General features: G+C 48.9%; 7 protein-coding genes across 7 annotated transcripts; 2 read left to right on the top strand and 5 right to left on the bottom strand.

Moving 5' to 3' along the window:
* Positions 1 to 319: 319 nt before the first annotated feature.
* FVEG_10085 (2-dehydropantoate 2-reductase) lies at positions 320 to 1,573 on the bottom strand. Its single transcript, XM_018899146.1, has 4 exons — positions 1,453 to 1,573; positions 1,259 to 1,407; positions 1,010 to 1,209; positions 320 to 963 (listed from the first exon to the last, which is right to left on the bottom strand). The coding sequence occupies exons 1-4, from the start codon at positions 1,494 to 1,496 to the stop codon at positions 385 to 387; spliced, it is 972 nt and encodes a 323-aa protein (XP_018757160.1). The 5' UTR covers positions 1,497 to 1,573; the 3' UTR covers positions 320 to 384.
* Positions 1,574 to 1,768: 195 nt separating this feature from the next.
* FVEG_10086 (galactonate dehydratase) lies at positions 1,769 to 3,160 on the bottom strand. The gene is made up of 4 exons (XM_018899147.1): positions 2,977 to 3,160; positions 2,812 to 2,921; positions 2,652 to 2,763; positions 1,769 to 2,601 (listed from the first exon to the last, which is right to left on the bottom strand). The coding sequence occupies exons 1-4, from the start codon at positions 3,150 to 3,152 to the stop codon at positions 1,848 to 1,850; spliced, it is 1,152 nt and encodes a 383-aa protein (XP_018757161.1). The 5' UTR covers positions 3,153 to 3,160; the 3' UTR covers positions 1,769 to 1,847.
* A 486-nt stretch (positions 3,161 to 3,646) lies between these two features.
* On the bottom strand, positions 3,647 to 4,485 carry FVEG_10087 (2-deoxy-D-gluconate 3-dehydrogenase; the record flags this gene model as incomplete). Its single annotated transcript, XM_018899148.1, has 2 exons — positions 3,647 to 4,303; positions 4,354 to 4,485. 2 exons carry the CDS (start codon positions 4,483 to 4,485, stop codon positions 3,647 to 3,649), a joined length of 789 nt encoding a protein of 262 aa, XP_018757162.1.
* Positions 4,486 to 6,909: 2,424 nt separating this feature from the next.
* On the top strand, positions 6,910 to 8,561 carry FVEG_10088 (hypothetical protein; the record flags this gene model as incomplete). The annotated part of the gene is made up of 2 exons (XM_018899149.1): positions 6,910 to 7,059; positions 7,112 to 8,561. The coding sequence occupies 2 exons, from the start codon at positions 6,910 to 6,912 to the stop codon at positions 8,546 to 8,548; spliced, it is 1,587 nt and encodes a 528-aa protein (XP_018757163.1). The 3' UTR covers positions 8,549 to 8,561.
* Positions 8,562 to 9,025: 464 nt separating this feature from the next.
* On the bottom strand, positions 9,026 to 11,550 carry FVEG_10089 (hypothetical protein). The gene is made up of 9 exons (XM_018899150.1): positions 11,386 to 11,550; positions 10,857 to 11,239; positions 10,168 to 10,805; positions 9,964 to 10,121; positions 9,821 to 9,915; positions 9,639 to 9,772; positions 9,531 to 9,590; positions 9,388 to 9,480; positions 9,026 to 9,337 (listed from the first exon to the last, which is right to left on the bottom strand). The coding sequence occupies exons 1-9, from the start codon at positions 11,518 to 11,520 to the stop codon at positions 9,186 to 9,188; spliced, it is 1,848 nt and encodes a 615-aa protein (XP_018757164.1). The 5' UTR covers positions 11,521 to 11,550; the 3' UTR covers positions 9,026 to 9,185.
* Positions 11,551 to 13,808: 2,258 nt separating this feature from the next.
* FVEG_10091 (hypothetical protein) lies at positions 13,809 to 15,574 on the bottom strand. Its single transcript, XM_018899152.1, has 2 exons — positions 15,429 to 15,574; positions 13,809 to 15,376 (listed from the first exon to the last, which is right to left on the bottom strand). Exons 1-2 carry the CDS (start codon positions 15,484 to 15,486, stop codon positions 15,090 to 15,092), a joined length of 345 nt encoding a protein of 114 aa, XP_018757165.1. The 5' UTR covers positions 15,487 to 15,574; the 3' UTR covers positions 13,809 to 15,089.
* Positions 14,095 to 14,952, top strand: FVEG_10090 (hypothetical protein; the record flags this gene model as incomplete). Its single annotated transcript, XM_018899151.1, has 1 exon — positions 14,095 to 14,952. The coding sequence occupies one exon, from the start codon at positions 14,095 to 14,097 to the stop codon at positions 14,950 to 14,952; it is 858 nt and encodes a 285-aa protein (XP_018757166.1).
* Positions 15,575 to 15,668: the final 94 nt, after the last annotated feature.

The following is a 15,668-nucleotide window of genomic DNA, read 5'->3' as shown; positions in this document are numbered from 1 at the left end:
CCATTCCGCCACCGAAAAGGACCACGCGACCCCGCGAACTTGTCGGTTCGGAGTCAAGCCCGAGAGGAGAAGGGCGTGGGGGTTCCCAGATGGAGCCCGACAACATGGATACGGTGCGAGGATGGCCGAAAGGGGAATTCTCTCGAGTCATCAATCGGCACTAAAAGAACATCCCACGATCTGAGGGGGAATTGGGTTGCAGTGCGGATTTAAGCATTGCCGTCATTTGCCGATGGACTGAGCATGTCGTGATATGGCGGTGCAAAGGCATGTGAGGGGAAGCGGTATCACGAGTGCCCGGGACCTATATATGCAAAGTCTCAAAACCGCCAGAAGTATTCGTCATTCTAAAGATTCTCTCGATGCTTTAGTAAAAGACTAGTCTCACTTGCTCTGCGCGCTTATAAGCCGCTTGTTGATGGCCAGCAGGATGGTATACAGAGTCTCAATGGTCGCAACATCAATACCGAGCTCCCTCCCCTTCCTAACAGGATACCCCAAAATGACCTCAACCTCCATTGGCTTACCATTCTCATAATCCGTCCTCATACTGCTCCCAATAGGCGGCATCGCCAATATCTTCTCCAGAAGCCTATCGATCAGTTCATACCCCAAAGGAACACTAAGCGCATTAGCAACATCAATGACTTCCTTCATTAGCTTTCTCGTCATGGGAGTCGACAGGTCAGAAGAGCTTAGCCATGCATGCGTGTCCATCAGTGTAAGAGCAGTGAGCGAATTCCACGCTGCGTTCCAAACTACCTTTTCCCATCGTTGAACCTGGATATTGGGAACTATTTGGAAGATGGTCTTGCCAATTGACAGAAGTGATTCAAACTGAGCGAGGCGTTGGCTGTCTTGTGATGCGTCGCCCGCTTTGTTTGGGTACAACCCAACTTGCATATCCTCGGAAGTCGTATGATGTATGAAACCAGGTTCTGGCTGCCTTGCACCAACCCACGTCTACAATCATTAGTAAGAAGATGACAGGTCAAAGAAATACACATACCACGCATGAAATTATAGTTGCACTCGGGAACTTTTCACGGAACGCATCCTCATTGCCAACACCGTTCTGGATGATGACAATTGAGGTGTTATCACCGACGCCGGGGGTAATGTCAGAAACAGTACTGAGCTGGTCGACTGCTTTATTCGTGCAGATGATGAAGTCAAACTTCTGACCAGCCTCGGCGACAGTTCGAAAAACTAGCACTGTCGTGAGGGCAAGTTCATGAGGATTTTCGGCGACACATACCCTTGTGAGGTTTTACATGGTGTTTGCCATGGTTCTGGCTGTCAATCGAGATACCGTTCGCGGAAACAGCCTCGAAATTCGATCGGGCGACGACGGTTAGGTGAACATGTTCACTACGGCTCAGAATGAAGGCATAGAAAGACCCGATCCTTGACGACTGTCAGTCATGATCTGATCACTGTAAGTGAACTTACGCTCCAAGGCCATAGACCAAGACTTCCAAGGTTCTTTCACTCATCTCGACAAGTCTTTTTAAACGCGGGGTAATACAGCAAGGCAGGTTCAGAGAAGTAAATAGAACAGGATCTCACCGAGTTCGCGAATGCTTTTCCGTCTAAGTTTGACCCCTCACTCGGGATTTCTGGGGCCTCCATCGTCAAGAGCGTGGGGGTTCCATCATCCCGACCTGAATTGCCGACCATGTCCCGGAGGTTGCTTACCCCAGATTTCATGTGCTTTCGTGGGATGTCAGAGAACGACACGAGACCTGGAATGTCGATGGCAAGTTGTGGCGGAAAGAATTGATGACAGGCTGGAACGAGCACTTCATATTAGAATAACGTCTTGAACTGCTGTATGCACTATTGCTTCACCACTCTCTAATACTGCCATCAGGACCATGGAACGTTTTACACTGCCATGGCTCCGTCTCTTTCGCAATCCTAGCCACCATCTCCTCATCAATCTCAATTCCCAATCCATACCCCGTAGGCGCCTTGACGTGACCACCTTCTAGATCAAAAACACTAGGATTATTGAGATACGTCAAGAGATCAATATCTCCGGCCTCCGTGTTATAATGCATCCCCAAGCTCATCTCCAAAATGGCAAAGTTTGGTGATGACAGCGCTACTTGAACAGAAGCAGCGAATGCGACTGGTCCAAGTGGACAGTGAGGCGCGATGGCGACATCGTAAGCTTCAGCCATAGTAGCTATACGCTTCGTCTCAGAAATACCGCCTGCGTGCGCGATGTCAGGTTGTAGGATATCGACACTCGAATCTTCTAGGAAGCGTTTGATATCCCAGCGTGTATATAGGCGCTCACCGAAGGCAATTGGGATGACAGTCTGGTCAGACAGCTTCTTGATAGCCTCAGGATGCTCCACGAGAATAGGCTCCTCTATGAACAGAGGTCGGTGGGGTTCAAGGGCTCGTGCGAGTTGCTTCGCCATTGCTTTATGACACCTTCCGTGGAAGTCAAGACCTGCGTCGAGACCTAATGCCTTTACCTGTTTGAGACGCTCAACGGTGCTGTCGAGGGCGGATGGGGAGTCAATCCATCCTAAGTCTTCGGTGGCGTTCATCTTGACGCATGTGAGGCCTTGCTCAAGGCGCTTCTTTCTGCGCGTTGTTAGCACAGTTTGGTTATTGCAGTTGTTATTGGTACTTACGCGGCTGCTTCGATATCTGATGGCCTATCACCACCGATCCAGCAGTAAACTTGGATTTTGTTGCGGACCTTACCGCCGAGGAGCTCGTAGATAGGTACCTTCAGATTGCGACCTGTTCATGTTAGCTCCAGGCTGTCAATAGCGCCGTGTCTGTAATCACCTTTCAAATCCCATAACGCGATGTCAATGCCTGAGATGGCAGACATGAAAACTGGTCCGCCGCGGTAGAATCCATGACGCCAGAAGGTTTGCCAGATATTTTCGATATCACTGCCACGTCCATCAATAGCTGTTGACCAAGTCTCTCCAGGGCAACAATGCTTACTTTGCTTCTTGCCCAATGATCCGCGGAATCATCTCGTCCAAACACCCCTCAACAGCAAGATCATGACCCTCGAGCGTAGCTTCACCCCATCCATATTGTCCATTCTCATCAACGACTTTCACCATCAGCCATCGCGGCTTAACACGGTAGTATTTGACGGAAGTGATCTTGGCCATTGTTGCCGATGGGTGAGACTTGGCCAGAAACAGATTTCCCCGACTTTTTGAACCGTCATGACTCGGCTTCCCCGCCGGCTAACACGACATCGTCAGATTTGATCCGGAACCCCCACGCGCAAAACAGGTTCTGTGCCCCCCACGAACTAAAGAACTACGTAAATCTGGGGTAATGAGCCGCACGATGCAGGGTTTATTTCCGTGCTGTGCCTTGGAGGAAGCCGTGTTTTTCCATTACTGTTGGAGTCGGGAGTTGGTCACGTTGGCGTGAGCTCCATTGTGCCCAGAAACTTTCCATGACGCCGAGTCAGTCATGGAAAGTCCCCCGTACTCTTGCATGAAAGTGATGCTGAGAAACTGAGGGACTTTCTCTCAGAGCTTCAGGTTTCACTGCGCAAAGATAAATTGTAAAAGGATATGCATGAACATGTCGGTAGTGATTGATTAACTTCTTGAAAAACATAGAGTGCACAATAAATTCCTGCCTCGGGATGCTATCGTCCCATCCATCCACCATCAACGGTAACCAACTCCCCAGAAACATACAAACTCCCCCTCCCCGCCAAAAACACCGTAACACCCTTGAAATCCTCAGGACATCCCCACCTCCCCGCCGGAATCCTCGACAAAATACTCTCCGCCCTCTTTTCATCATTAATCAGCGCCTCATTCATATCCGTAGCAACATATCCCGGCGCAACAGCATTCACATTAACACCCTGACTCGCCCACTCGTTACTCAAAGCTTTTGTAAGCTGTGCGATCCCGCCTTTGGCTGCTGCGTACGCGGGAACTGTAAGACCGCCTTGGAAGCTGACGAGTGACGCGACGTTGATGATGCTTCCGCGATGGCCGCTGGAGTCGGGCTTGCGGGTTAGCATGTATGAACCTAGATCGCGGCATAGGGTCCAGACTGTGCGGAGGTTGACTTGGAGGACTTCGTCCCAGTCGCTCATGGGGAATTGATGGGCGGGGTGTCGTCGTTGGATGCCGGCACAGGTGATCAAGATGCTGACGTCGTGACCGTCAGCGAGGATGCGTTTGCTGAGATTCTCAACTTGTTCTTGACTACTGAGGTCCGCAGTGTATATGAAAGCTTTTCGGTCAAGCTTTTCTATCAATGTCTTGCTCTCGATGTTTCTTTCGTTTCTCTTGATGGTGTCAGACAGTCTAGCGGGTTACAACGACGCGGAAGACTTACCTGCACCAGGATGATATCTGCGCCTGCTTCTGCAAGCGATAGAGCCATAGCCTGTCCGATGCCTCTCGTGCCACCAGTAACAACAGCCTTACGGCCCTTTAATGAAAATAGAGATTCCAAGATGCTCGTCATGATTACAAGTGATCAAAACAATCTGCGAAGATGTGCGGAACGCGGTAGCCCAAAACTTCAATTCTTCCTCATCAAATGACAGTCACGAACTACACCCCAGATTTAGACGCCGAACCACTCTTACATTCCCCCAGAAAACCATGAAGTCAGTAACTTGTCATCTCGTGTGACCCCCCACGTCGGGCCGACTCTGCTGTCGGCATTCTATCCGTGTCTAAACGATGATCATTTGCGGGGAGGATTCTGGGGTAGTCCTCCTTCAATGGCATTCTGTGCAGATTTGCATGTCGGACAATAAACACGGGGGAGACAGTGAGCTTCGATCAGAAACGTGGGGGCTTGCTGTGACGGGCGCAGGTACGGTTTAATGCTGTCGGTCCGTCGTCATTTTGAGGTTAGCTGAGATTTGGGTCGGAGCCGCTGAGCTGGTGGTCTTGGAGCGTGGGGTAAGCCGGTTGACATCTAGCACTCCAGCTAGGCCATGCAGTAAGTGAATGAGGAGCTGAACGAATGTGAACGAACATCCATAGAATCATGATTGCCCTGTTCTTGCTGATGCCTTGTTGATCACTAACCTGTACTTGCTCCACCAGGCCAACCACTCAATGCTGTTAACGTTAGACATCAGTTTGATACGAAATGAGATCCCCAGAAACTCAATATAAACATTTACTTCATGTTCTGTCTGGCCTATTATCTTAGGTTTAGCTATTGGGATCGTTCTCATAGTGCGTTTTCGAACTGACATTGGTTATGTCCGAACCTATGTTTAGTTACTACCGTCAAGCAAAATAATTATGCCATTCTCATATAGTGGCATCCATAGACGAACGGCCTTACTGTGAGTTTCTTATGTTCAATATCATTAAATTATTTTCGTAGCCTATGCTTAACTTCAATAACCGGCAATAACTCGTCGTCGAGAAAGTGACATCAACAACGATAATTTTGACTTGGCATTTCCTTACCCTATACAATCCGTAAGTTCACATACAGCCTCCATCCATTTCCTTATCGAACACGTAAGATTGTCGAGAGAGAAGCGATAGTAAAATCAGTATGTGGACCAAAAATGAGAAGTTTCATGCGCCATGGTAGTTTTGGATTGCGACAGTTTCTCGGGTAGACTGTGCGCCGCACTCAACTTGCGCACCCACAGAACACATCTTCAGCTGTATCTGAATTCTTTAGATCGTCCGACATCTTCTAGGACCCATGATCAAATGTCTCGATCAGACAATGCATGCCCCCAATGTAACATACTTGATCAAACTTTCACATGCAACTAATCCATCTCGTTACTGCCTGCCTGTGCAGGGGCTAGACACCAACAAGGCCACTTGGTCTTGACTGAAAGGAAAAATGTCTCTAATAAGCCGCAATTATGCGCATCTCCATGGCTAGAGATGGAAGCATGAGGCTTTACAGGGGAAATCTAAGACATGCACCATGCACCATGCCGGGTCGACAGTCAACCAGGCTAAAAGCGGGTCAAAGCTCTCAGGCCCAGATCCGAATGGTTGCAGTGAAGAGCAAAGAAGGATCTGAGATAACAGCGTGGTTTAGATCGTACGAGAAGAATATCACAAGGTGAAGCAGCTGAAGATGAGGAGCGGCTTTTGAACGAGACCCCCACGTCAATTGCCGATGGGCGAGTTCAATTGCCAGGAACTTCGGTTGGAACTTGCCAGTAGCGGTCGGTGCTGTGATGGGCTTGCAGGGCATTTTCAGCGAAGGGGCACTAATTCCGTCCGCTCCCAACGACAGTCAGTGCCTGACAGGGCATCAATTCAACGCACCTCTGTCTGTCAAAATCATCATCAACGCTGCAGTACGAGATCCGATTCTGAACAATTCCGCCATCTGTTTCCAATTGCCGAACGAGATCAGATGCAAACAGACAGCCCAGATCTTCCCCCACACAAAATCTCCTTGCGATGCACATTCACTCTCACTCACTCAGGTTGACAGTCAACCACACCGCGGTACACTTCCGGCCAAATCCCCATATCTTTCTCCGCATCGTCAACCCCCACGTGCCAATAATGACGTTGATCCTCGAAGCCAAAACCACAACCGCTAAGCTGATCTTGGCCTCGGCAACACGAGCCGCCAATAATTGCAACAACCAAGCAAGGTTTTGACCATGACTCGCCATTCTGTGCCTTTTGAGAGTAGCGATCTACCATGGAATTTCACCGCTCGTCACAAACCCCGCTACTGGCCACAAATCCCCCAGATTCTCCCTCTTCCCCAGACTCGCTTCTTCTCGCGTGGGGGAACCCAAGCCTCTAAACTCTATGTCATTGTACACTAACGGTCTTCCCGTCGACCGGTGAAAGTAGCTAAAAGGATAAGAAGGCCATTGTTTCTTCTCACTTTGAGATCTTCATCCCCTCATCCATTCATCACTCCATCAGCACAATGTCTCATTTCAAGGGCGACGATGCTCCCTGTCAACAACACGCCGAAGACGCTGAGTCTCAGATCGCGAAGCCGGATCTTCATCCTCGGAATGGCGATGCTGTCGCTCAGATGATTGGCGCTCAGCACATTGAGGTCACCGAAGAAGACGTTCGTCACTCTTCTCCCTCTCTCACCCTCCAACAAACTAACTCTCATTTAGAACAAACGCCTCCGCCGAAAGACAGACAAACACGTCCTCTCCATCCTCATATGGGTCTACTTCCTCCAAATCCTCGATAAATCCGTCCTTGGCTACGGTGCAGTATGGGGCATGCGCGAAGACACCAACCTCAGCGGAAACGAATACTCAATGGTCTCCTCCATGGCGCCTATCGCACAACTCGTCTGGCTACCTTTCTCTTCATGGCTGATGGTCAAGATTCCTCATCGCATTTTTATGGCGAGTCTTGTGTTTGGCTGGGGTGCTGCGCAGACGTGCATGGCTGCTTGTACTACATACCAGGGCCTTCTTGCGACGCGTTTCTTGCTAGGCTTGTTTGAGGCTGCGTGCTTGCCGCTGTTTTCGGTCATTACCTCGCAGTGGTATAGACGTGCTGAGCAGCCGATGCGGGTTGCTTGTTGGTATGGAACTAATGGTCTTGCGAATATGTTTGCTGCTGCGCTTTCGTTTGGTCTGGGTCAGATTAATGGCTCGCTTGCTTCGTGGCGCATTCTGTTCCTCTTCGCTGGCCTCATCACCGTTCTTACTGCACCAGTCGTGTACTGGGTTCTCGACAATGACATTCCTTCTGCGCGCTTCTTGACAGAGCACGAGAAGCTTCAAACCATCGAACGTCTGCGTGCCAATCAGACTGGTACTGGAAGTCGCAACTTTATCTGGAAGCAAGCTTTCGAGGCCCTCATTGAACCAAAGACATGGCTCTTCATCAGCATGGCTTTGTGTCTCAATGTCACTGCCGCTGTCACAAACACTTTTGGTCCTATCATCGTTGGTGGCTTCGGCTTCGATAAGGGCGTTACATCGCTTCTCAACATTCCCTTCGGCGCAGTGCAACTCCTCGTCATCTTCCCCGCTTCATACCTCGCACACCGATACCGCGTCAAGTCCATCTTCCTCATCGCGGTCATGCTCCCGGTCCTCGCAGGAGCAGTCATGCTTCACCAACTGAACCGCGATCACGTCGCCCCTCTCCTCGCAGCATACTACATGCTCGCTTTCCTCTTCGGTGGCAATCCCCTCATTGTATCGTGGATGATCTCCAACATTGCCGGCACGACCAAGAAGTCGGTCATCATGTCGCTGTACAACATTGGTGTTTCAGCTGGTAACATCATCGGGCCTTTGCTCTTTAGCTCCAAGGATGCGCCGTACTATAAGCCTGGCCTTACGAAGACCATGGGTATTACTGGTGCTTTGATTGGTGTTATTCTGTTGCAGTTGGTCAATCTCATGTTCTTGAATAAGATGCAGGAGAGGAAGAGAGTCAAGAATGGTAAGCCTGCCAAGATTAGAGACTTGAGTATGGAGCATCACTATGTGGCGAGTGCCCAGGATAATGACGAGGATGGATTGGGACAGAATGCCTTCATGGATCTCACTGATTCCAAGAACGATGAGTTTGTCTATGTCTACTGAGTGTTGGCGCAAGGTATTCAGTGAATAAGAGTTACCAAGATAGCGTGTTAGTCGTTAATTTATGTGTTGATCTATCCATGTTTCTCTCCATGAACAAGAAAGAATTCACTGGCCACATAAGCTCATTTCGAGGTTCAAAGGCAGTGCATCCTATTGTATATGACATTTCAAGTCCATGTATCTTCAACTCTTCGCTCAGTGTCGATGCGTTCGGGAATAGCTAGGGCTGCTTCGGCGTTGACATTACAAAGTATCGTCCTTTTGGTTGCTAGTTAGGTAGTCGGGTGCAATTCACGCCACCTTAGTTCCTACGTTCGAGTTGCTTTGGCCTCATAAGTCATTCTTGGAGGCAGGCCGTCAGCAGCAATAAATCCACGATTGAGTATCTCGGTATCATGTGCTTCACCGATATTTAGACTTGCAATAAGGCAGATAAACACCAGAGTGAAACAAAAACGTATTGAAGACGAGAGATGTACTGAGGGTATAGCATTGACTATATACTCCATGAACCTCATAAAATATTGATCGTGAATCCTGCTCACCAACCGACCAATGTCAACCATGACAAATCATTTCGGCACCAGCATGTAACTACCCAATCCCAACGTTATAGCATCGTCACGTATAGACACATTTAATCAGAGTTAAAGGTCAGTTCAGCACGCTCAATGATAGGAGGTGGCTTGACAACATTCTTCTTGCGGAGGATATGTCGCTTGAAGAAGTATGGAAGCCAAACGCGTGTCTCGTAAGAGATGAACTGCTTGGTAGGGACGGAAAAGACCTCTGATATATCATTAGTAACTTCCTGATGAGACTAGGATTTGGTAACTTACGGTCAAGTTCTTCAAGGGTGAGCTGCTTGGTCTCGCGGACGAAGCAGAAGATCATGCCCCACGCGATCAGGTTGAGGCCGGCATAGAAACCGACTACAAGTTGTTAGTCCATTGCCATTCCAAAAGGAAATAAAGAAACTTACAAGCTCCAGTGGGAGTCATGGCATTTGTCATTCGAGGGAATGTCAGACCGAGGACACCAGCTGTTGACGTCTTAGTGAATGTCAATTGATGAGGTTCTGGAGACTTACCAAAGGTGTTGTTGATGCAGACAGCCCAGGCCATACCCTGCTCACGCTGGATGGTGGGGAATACTTCGGCAGAGTATTGGAAAGCAACAGGACCTTCTCCAAGGGAGTAGGCGATGGTGAAGAGGTACACGAAGCTGATAAGTTAGCAGGCAAACCTTCGATGAACGAGGTAAGAGACTTACAGAACGACAGGTCCAATCTGAGCGCCACGGCTACCGCTGTGATTGAGGAGAGACAGACCGGCTGCCAACAGGAAGACACACATGAAGGGGAAAGTCTATGAATGTTAATGCATGCGAGAATAAATGGTAGAGTATTGACTTACGATAAGACAAAGAGTTCGTCGTCCCTTGGTGTCGATGAGGAACAATGTTGGGATGGTAGCAATGACCTGAATAGCACCGTATCCAAGAGAAGCATACAAGGCCTGAACAGCGGTGTAGCCAGCATTTCGGAAGATGGTGGAGCTGTAGAACGAAATGACTGAAGCTGTTAGCGATTGAATCGTCACAAAAAGAGTATGACTTACTGTTGATACCGCACATCTGCTGCGCAATCATGACAGTAGAAGCACCATAGTTCGCGCGCCTAATACGAGGCACAGCAAAGCAATCCCACAAACGCTGGAAATAGCCCGCACCCCTCGCAACAGTCAACTCCTCCTCATAGATAATCCATGAGTAGTAAAAGTCCCTCGCAGCAATGATATCATGCGCTCTGAGCCTCTGCATCGATCTAAACCCCTTGGCATGCTTCCCATGCTTCATCAACCAACGCGGCGACTCAGGGCAGAAAAAGATACCAATGCCCAGAAGAAACGAAGGGATGAAGGCAGAGCCGAGCTGCAGGCGCCAGGAGATCCTGCCGGTGTCCTTGACGATGACGTTGGCGCAGAAGCCGAGGAAGATGCCGACGACGACCCAGAGCTGCCAGAACATGACGAGGGCGCCGCGGACGCGGGCGGGCGCCATCTCGGCGGAGTAGATGGGGACGGTGGCGTTTTTGGCGCCGATGCCGATGCCCATCACGAAGCGCACGGCGAAGAGCTCTTGCCAGGAGTGGGTAAAGCCGGAGGCAATGGGGGTTGCGGTGAGACAGCATGCCGTGATGAAGATTTCACCCCGACGACCGAAGTAGTGGTTCAGCGGATCAACGATGAAAGCGCCACTGTACTTATTAGCATTGCTCCGAGAACCTCACTCGGACTGATATGCTTACATCAAACCAGCAGTCAAGAAAATAATCGAGTTGACCAGTCCAACAATCCACTGATCACGGACACTATTCTCCTCATCAAGCCCGAATTCCTGAGGGAACGACAAGTTGGCACCGTTGGAACCAGTCTGATCCCAGCCCTGAGTCGCAGCGCCAATGGCACACAGAGAGATAGAGTACCAGAGCATCTTTGGGCCGTGCCATTTATGATCGCGCTCGTACTCGAGGGCCTGACGCTCATCTTCCTTGAGCTCCTTGACCATGTTGAACTGCTCTTGGTCACGGGCGACGAGGGCGGCGCGGGAGAAGAGCTCTGCGTGTTCGGACAAGCCGTGCGTTTCGGCAAAGACACGCGCATCGTGGGCTGCTTGTTCAGGCGTGACGCGCTGTAAGAATGAATGTCAGTAATTGCAAAATAAAAATGTAGACGTCAATTGAAGTGATTATATCAATTGAGTTGGGGTCATCGCCGAGCTTCTTGGCGATTTGGCTAACAAGGCTCGGCGATGAGCCAAGAGATCGCCAAGCGTACCTTGAGTGGATTCTCAACGATGTTCAAGGCAGTCGAGCCACGACGGCCTGTAGTAGCAGGCGGTACATTGCCGAGGCCATTCTTCTCATTGTGAGATGCCTCAGGGACATCAGGGCCCAATTCTTTGTTATCCATTGTGAGAATGAGTCTTGATGGTGAAGATGGAAGAAGAGTGTGAAGGACTGAGGAGCCAAGAAAAAAAGAAAGAGAGGCCAAGGGTAGTGTTAAATAACTTGGCAATTGAGAATGCAATGCGGGTGAGACCTGGGGCGGATGAGTTTGGATAGGATCATCGCTCATCCCCGGTTCATCCCCATCTTGTGAGCCAGTCTAAGGATGAGGAGGGATGGGAAGAGGGATGGTGGGCGGGCGTTTAAGCGTATCCACTACATGCACCTTTGGATATATCTGACCACTAGATTTTGGAGATGGACACTTGGGAAATTGTGGAAACGTTAAGGTTATTGTCTCGGAACGAACCAGGGGGCTCTTCTCTTTATTCTCTTGTATGGGGTTACACTGAATGCTCCGATGTTGAACTCGGGAGTTGACAGGGTAACTTTCCATTCCACGGGTGATTCCACCTTGCACAGTATCCGTATCTCAAATCACAATCAAGACCAACATCGAAGAGGACTGTGAATGTCTTACAATCTCCGGCATGGGAGCAGTATCAACGGCAACGATCTCAAGCTCACCTCCTCTTTTTCCCCATGGAGATCCCTCACAAAAATTGGAGAAGCTCTCTCCGCTACAACGAATCATCTCGACGTCTCCACGCGCTAGCAAAAAGCCGCTGAACACCTTGAAATTTGGGGTCTGGGGATCTTTGCGGGCATTAGAGGGCGATACGTACCGATTAATTCGGCTGCCTAAACGTCATCGGATAAGCGGCACATATGACGTAGTGGAGACACTTGCCAAGGCATCCATATTCTTGCCCTTCCAAGTGGAGTTATCCTCCAGGCATCCAAATAAAAAACACAGAATTCCGTGCTAGTGCTGCCATGGCTTCACCATTCTGCGGCCATTTGAATAATTTATTGCTTTATGGTCTGAGAATGAAATATCCCTCAAATCTAGAAGCTCGTAGCATGAAAAGTTTGATCAATCTGCCGTTGGGAAAGAAACTTGCTCTTGGTTACAATATGTGCAGTGTAACATCACCGAGACATGGCGCTAAACTGTAATGAAGAAGGATGAGACCATCGACGCTCGTTTTTGCCGTTTTGAGAGGGTTGGTGCGACGGTGGAATAAGGGTGCCTAAACGGAACGATCGGACTTATGTAGGTCTTGGCTTGTGCAATTCGTTTCTTCGGGACCGATCTTGGTGAGGAAGAGCGTTGGTTGAGATGGCGGGGTTTTAGACTGGTTCTATTGTTTGTTTATTGAAATGTGGAGATGGAATGAATAACGCTTGATCAACACATTTCAATTCATTAGTGCTCAATAACGGGCGTTGATCGCGGCTGTCATCTGACTCTTTGGTGTTTGGTCCCTTCATTGGACAAAGGCACACTCCATCAATGCTCCACGATCATCGTCCCCAGATTGTTGCTGATCACTGACCCCCAGATTATCAACACGATACTCTCAGACATTCACGATCGTCGCCAGGATATTAATACCACATATACATACTATTGTAATACTCGATCTTGCATTGTCTCATGTCAAAAGATCAGGCAGCCGAGTTGTATCGGACCCTTTGCACCGTAACCTTAAATTAAGCTTATGGGTATAAAGTGGCTGCACCCTCCAGCCGCACCGACAATCACCCAACGCCTTGACAGTAACTTCTTAGAGGAATAACTGAGGGCATCGTCAAAGAAACGACGTCACCGGAAATACTGCCACTTTTACGCCCGCCTTTCATTGTTGCTTGATCTGTCACGCATGCTTGGCAGAAAACCCAACCCCACTACGTCATATCCTCGCTATTATTCCCGCTTACATCCTCGTGAGCAAAATCCAGATTCGTGATGAGGGGAACCTGGGGTAATCGCGTGAGCACTAGACCTCATTGAACTATGAGTATGAGGTGCAGCTTCTATTTGCGAGATATTCACGTATCTGGCCTCAATTCCTTTTAGGGAGGGGATCAGAACAACGCGTCAACAAGGTAGGTAACCGCAAAACAACCTCATCATTATATGATGAACAGAATAAAGAAGACGTTGATAACTGTCGAGGCAAATTGAATGGTGGTTTCAGCTGTCTTTTTTCCATATAATCAAGTGACTAACTTATCTTTGTCGGCATGATACCGGTAATACATTTGGTTCCTGGGTGTTATTCTTTTAGTTCAAAACCACTCTTCATGTAGCATGCTGACTGGACCAGGCCTCGAAGGAATATTTCTGTCAGAGCAGTGGAGACTCTAAATGCTTCATAATGTTTATACCGCTTATAGAGCATGTGTATAGAGCTCATGTGGGAGGAACTTACTTATCTTTATACAAAACGATATTACACCAGTCAAGATCAAGCCGTACATCTTATGGAGATGAAGCAGCAGGATTGTTTACTCAGATGATGAGATATCGGAAACTTAAATGATTCTGCAAGGCCGTAAGCGGATACATCGCGGACACATTGGATATTGTTATATATCATAAGCTTTACTGCCTATAGCGTATGTACTTGAATCTACTGACCATAGAAATAAACTCATCCCAGAACTCGTTACTACTCTCATCAGTCACATCATGAATGCTCCAGAGTCCGACCGAACTTTCTCGCCCAAGCAGGCCTTGACACCTACACCAGAGCTCTACGGTGAGATTGTCGGTGATGGGATGGAACGTCTTGCTGCTGCGTCTCTGTCCTGCACTGAGCCCTTCGGTCACTCCGAAGTCATCTTTCACGATGTCGGTTGCGGTCTAGGAGCAGGTACCGAAGCGATCATGAGTCTGAAGCAAGACAATATTGTCATCAAAGGCACCGACATTAACGAGGACGTCTTGGGATTATATCGACAAAACATAGCTGCAAATAAATGGCCTGCCGAGGCTCTCAAGATGGACGCGTCGAAACTCGATTTCCCTGATAAGACGTTTACTCACTGCATTGGCAATGCGCTGCTATTCGTTCTTGAGAATGACGGCGTAGACGCGATCAAAGAGATACACCGCACCTTGAAACCCGGCGGTGTTGCCATTCTCAACTCATGGGCTCATACTCCCACTATTCCCGCGATTCATACAGCAGCGAAAAAGACCCGACCTGCTGGGACGCCTCTGCCCCGCGAAGGACTAGATAAATGGGAAGACAAAGACTTTTTGCTGGATGTTATCATCAAAGGGGGGTTCAAGCCAGAAAAGGTGAAGTTTATGCAGAAGGATGTTCATGTCACTGTTGGGGATCTTAAACGTTTTGCGATAATGATATGGAGCTTTATCGGAGGTACTTCCAAGGCGGGATGGCTTAAGTCGGATGAGGAGAACTGGGATGTAGCTGTTGATGCAGTCATGGAGGCGCTGACTCAGACAGAGGGGTATGAGGAGCTTGAGGATGAGAAGAACAAGATCATGTTCCAGGCTCATGTTGCCGTTGCTACCATGTAGATCATAGGGAGCCAAGATTTCATAGCCAGATCGACTACAGCCGTCTGACCAGGGAAGAAGCAACACCAGCTATTTATATGAGTCACTCGCTTGCAAAGAGTTTCTTGAGAATAGTTTCCGTATGTCATTGTGTCGGACTAATTCTCCCTATTCGCAAAAGCACCCGTATCTCTTCTGATCTCCTCCTTGCCCTGAGTACCCCCACGACCACCAGGCTTTCCAGTTACAGACTGGGGAATATCATGACCAGTCGCGCTGATCCCCTCACCAACGCCAAATTCTCGACCTTCTGAAGCTGAAAGGACAGCGTTGTCGGCTGCACCAGCCAGGTCGGATGAGCCGAGACCGCCTGCGGCCTCACCGTCACGCTGATGAGGGTTGGGGACGGACTTGATGGTGTTTTGCTTCCCAGCATCGCCAGGGACTTGAATTCGCGTTAGTGTATCAGTGCGTTTCATTCGAGGGAAATGCCTTACTGGATGTGCCGTCCTTGGCCATGTCGAAGAGATCGCCGCCTTTCTTGGAATCAGACATATTGTAATTTGACAACTTGGGGTTTCTTGTAATATTTTCTTATGTCAATAGTAAAAGGTGGAATGACCTTAGATAAAACATAGAGACGAGAAATGGTATTTATGGTAGCGATGCTATCAAGGTCCTTTCATGATGTCATGATTTCATTCTCAGCAATTTCGTCAATCGCATCGTCGTGACGT

The sequence above is a fragment of the Fusarium verticillioides genome, chromosome 9, assembly GCF_000149555.1.
Source record: "Fusarium verticillioides 7600 chromosome 9, whole genome shotgun sequence".
Taxonomy (NCBI): Eukaryota; Fungi; Ascomycota; class Sordariomycetes; order Hypocreales; family Nectriaceae; genus Fusarium; species Fusarium verticillioides.
The sequence above is the reverse complement of the archived record's forward strand: the minus strand, read 5'-3'. Positions and strand labels throughout refer to the sequence as shown.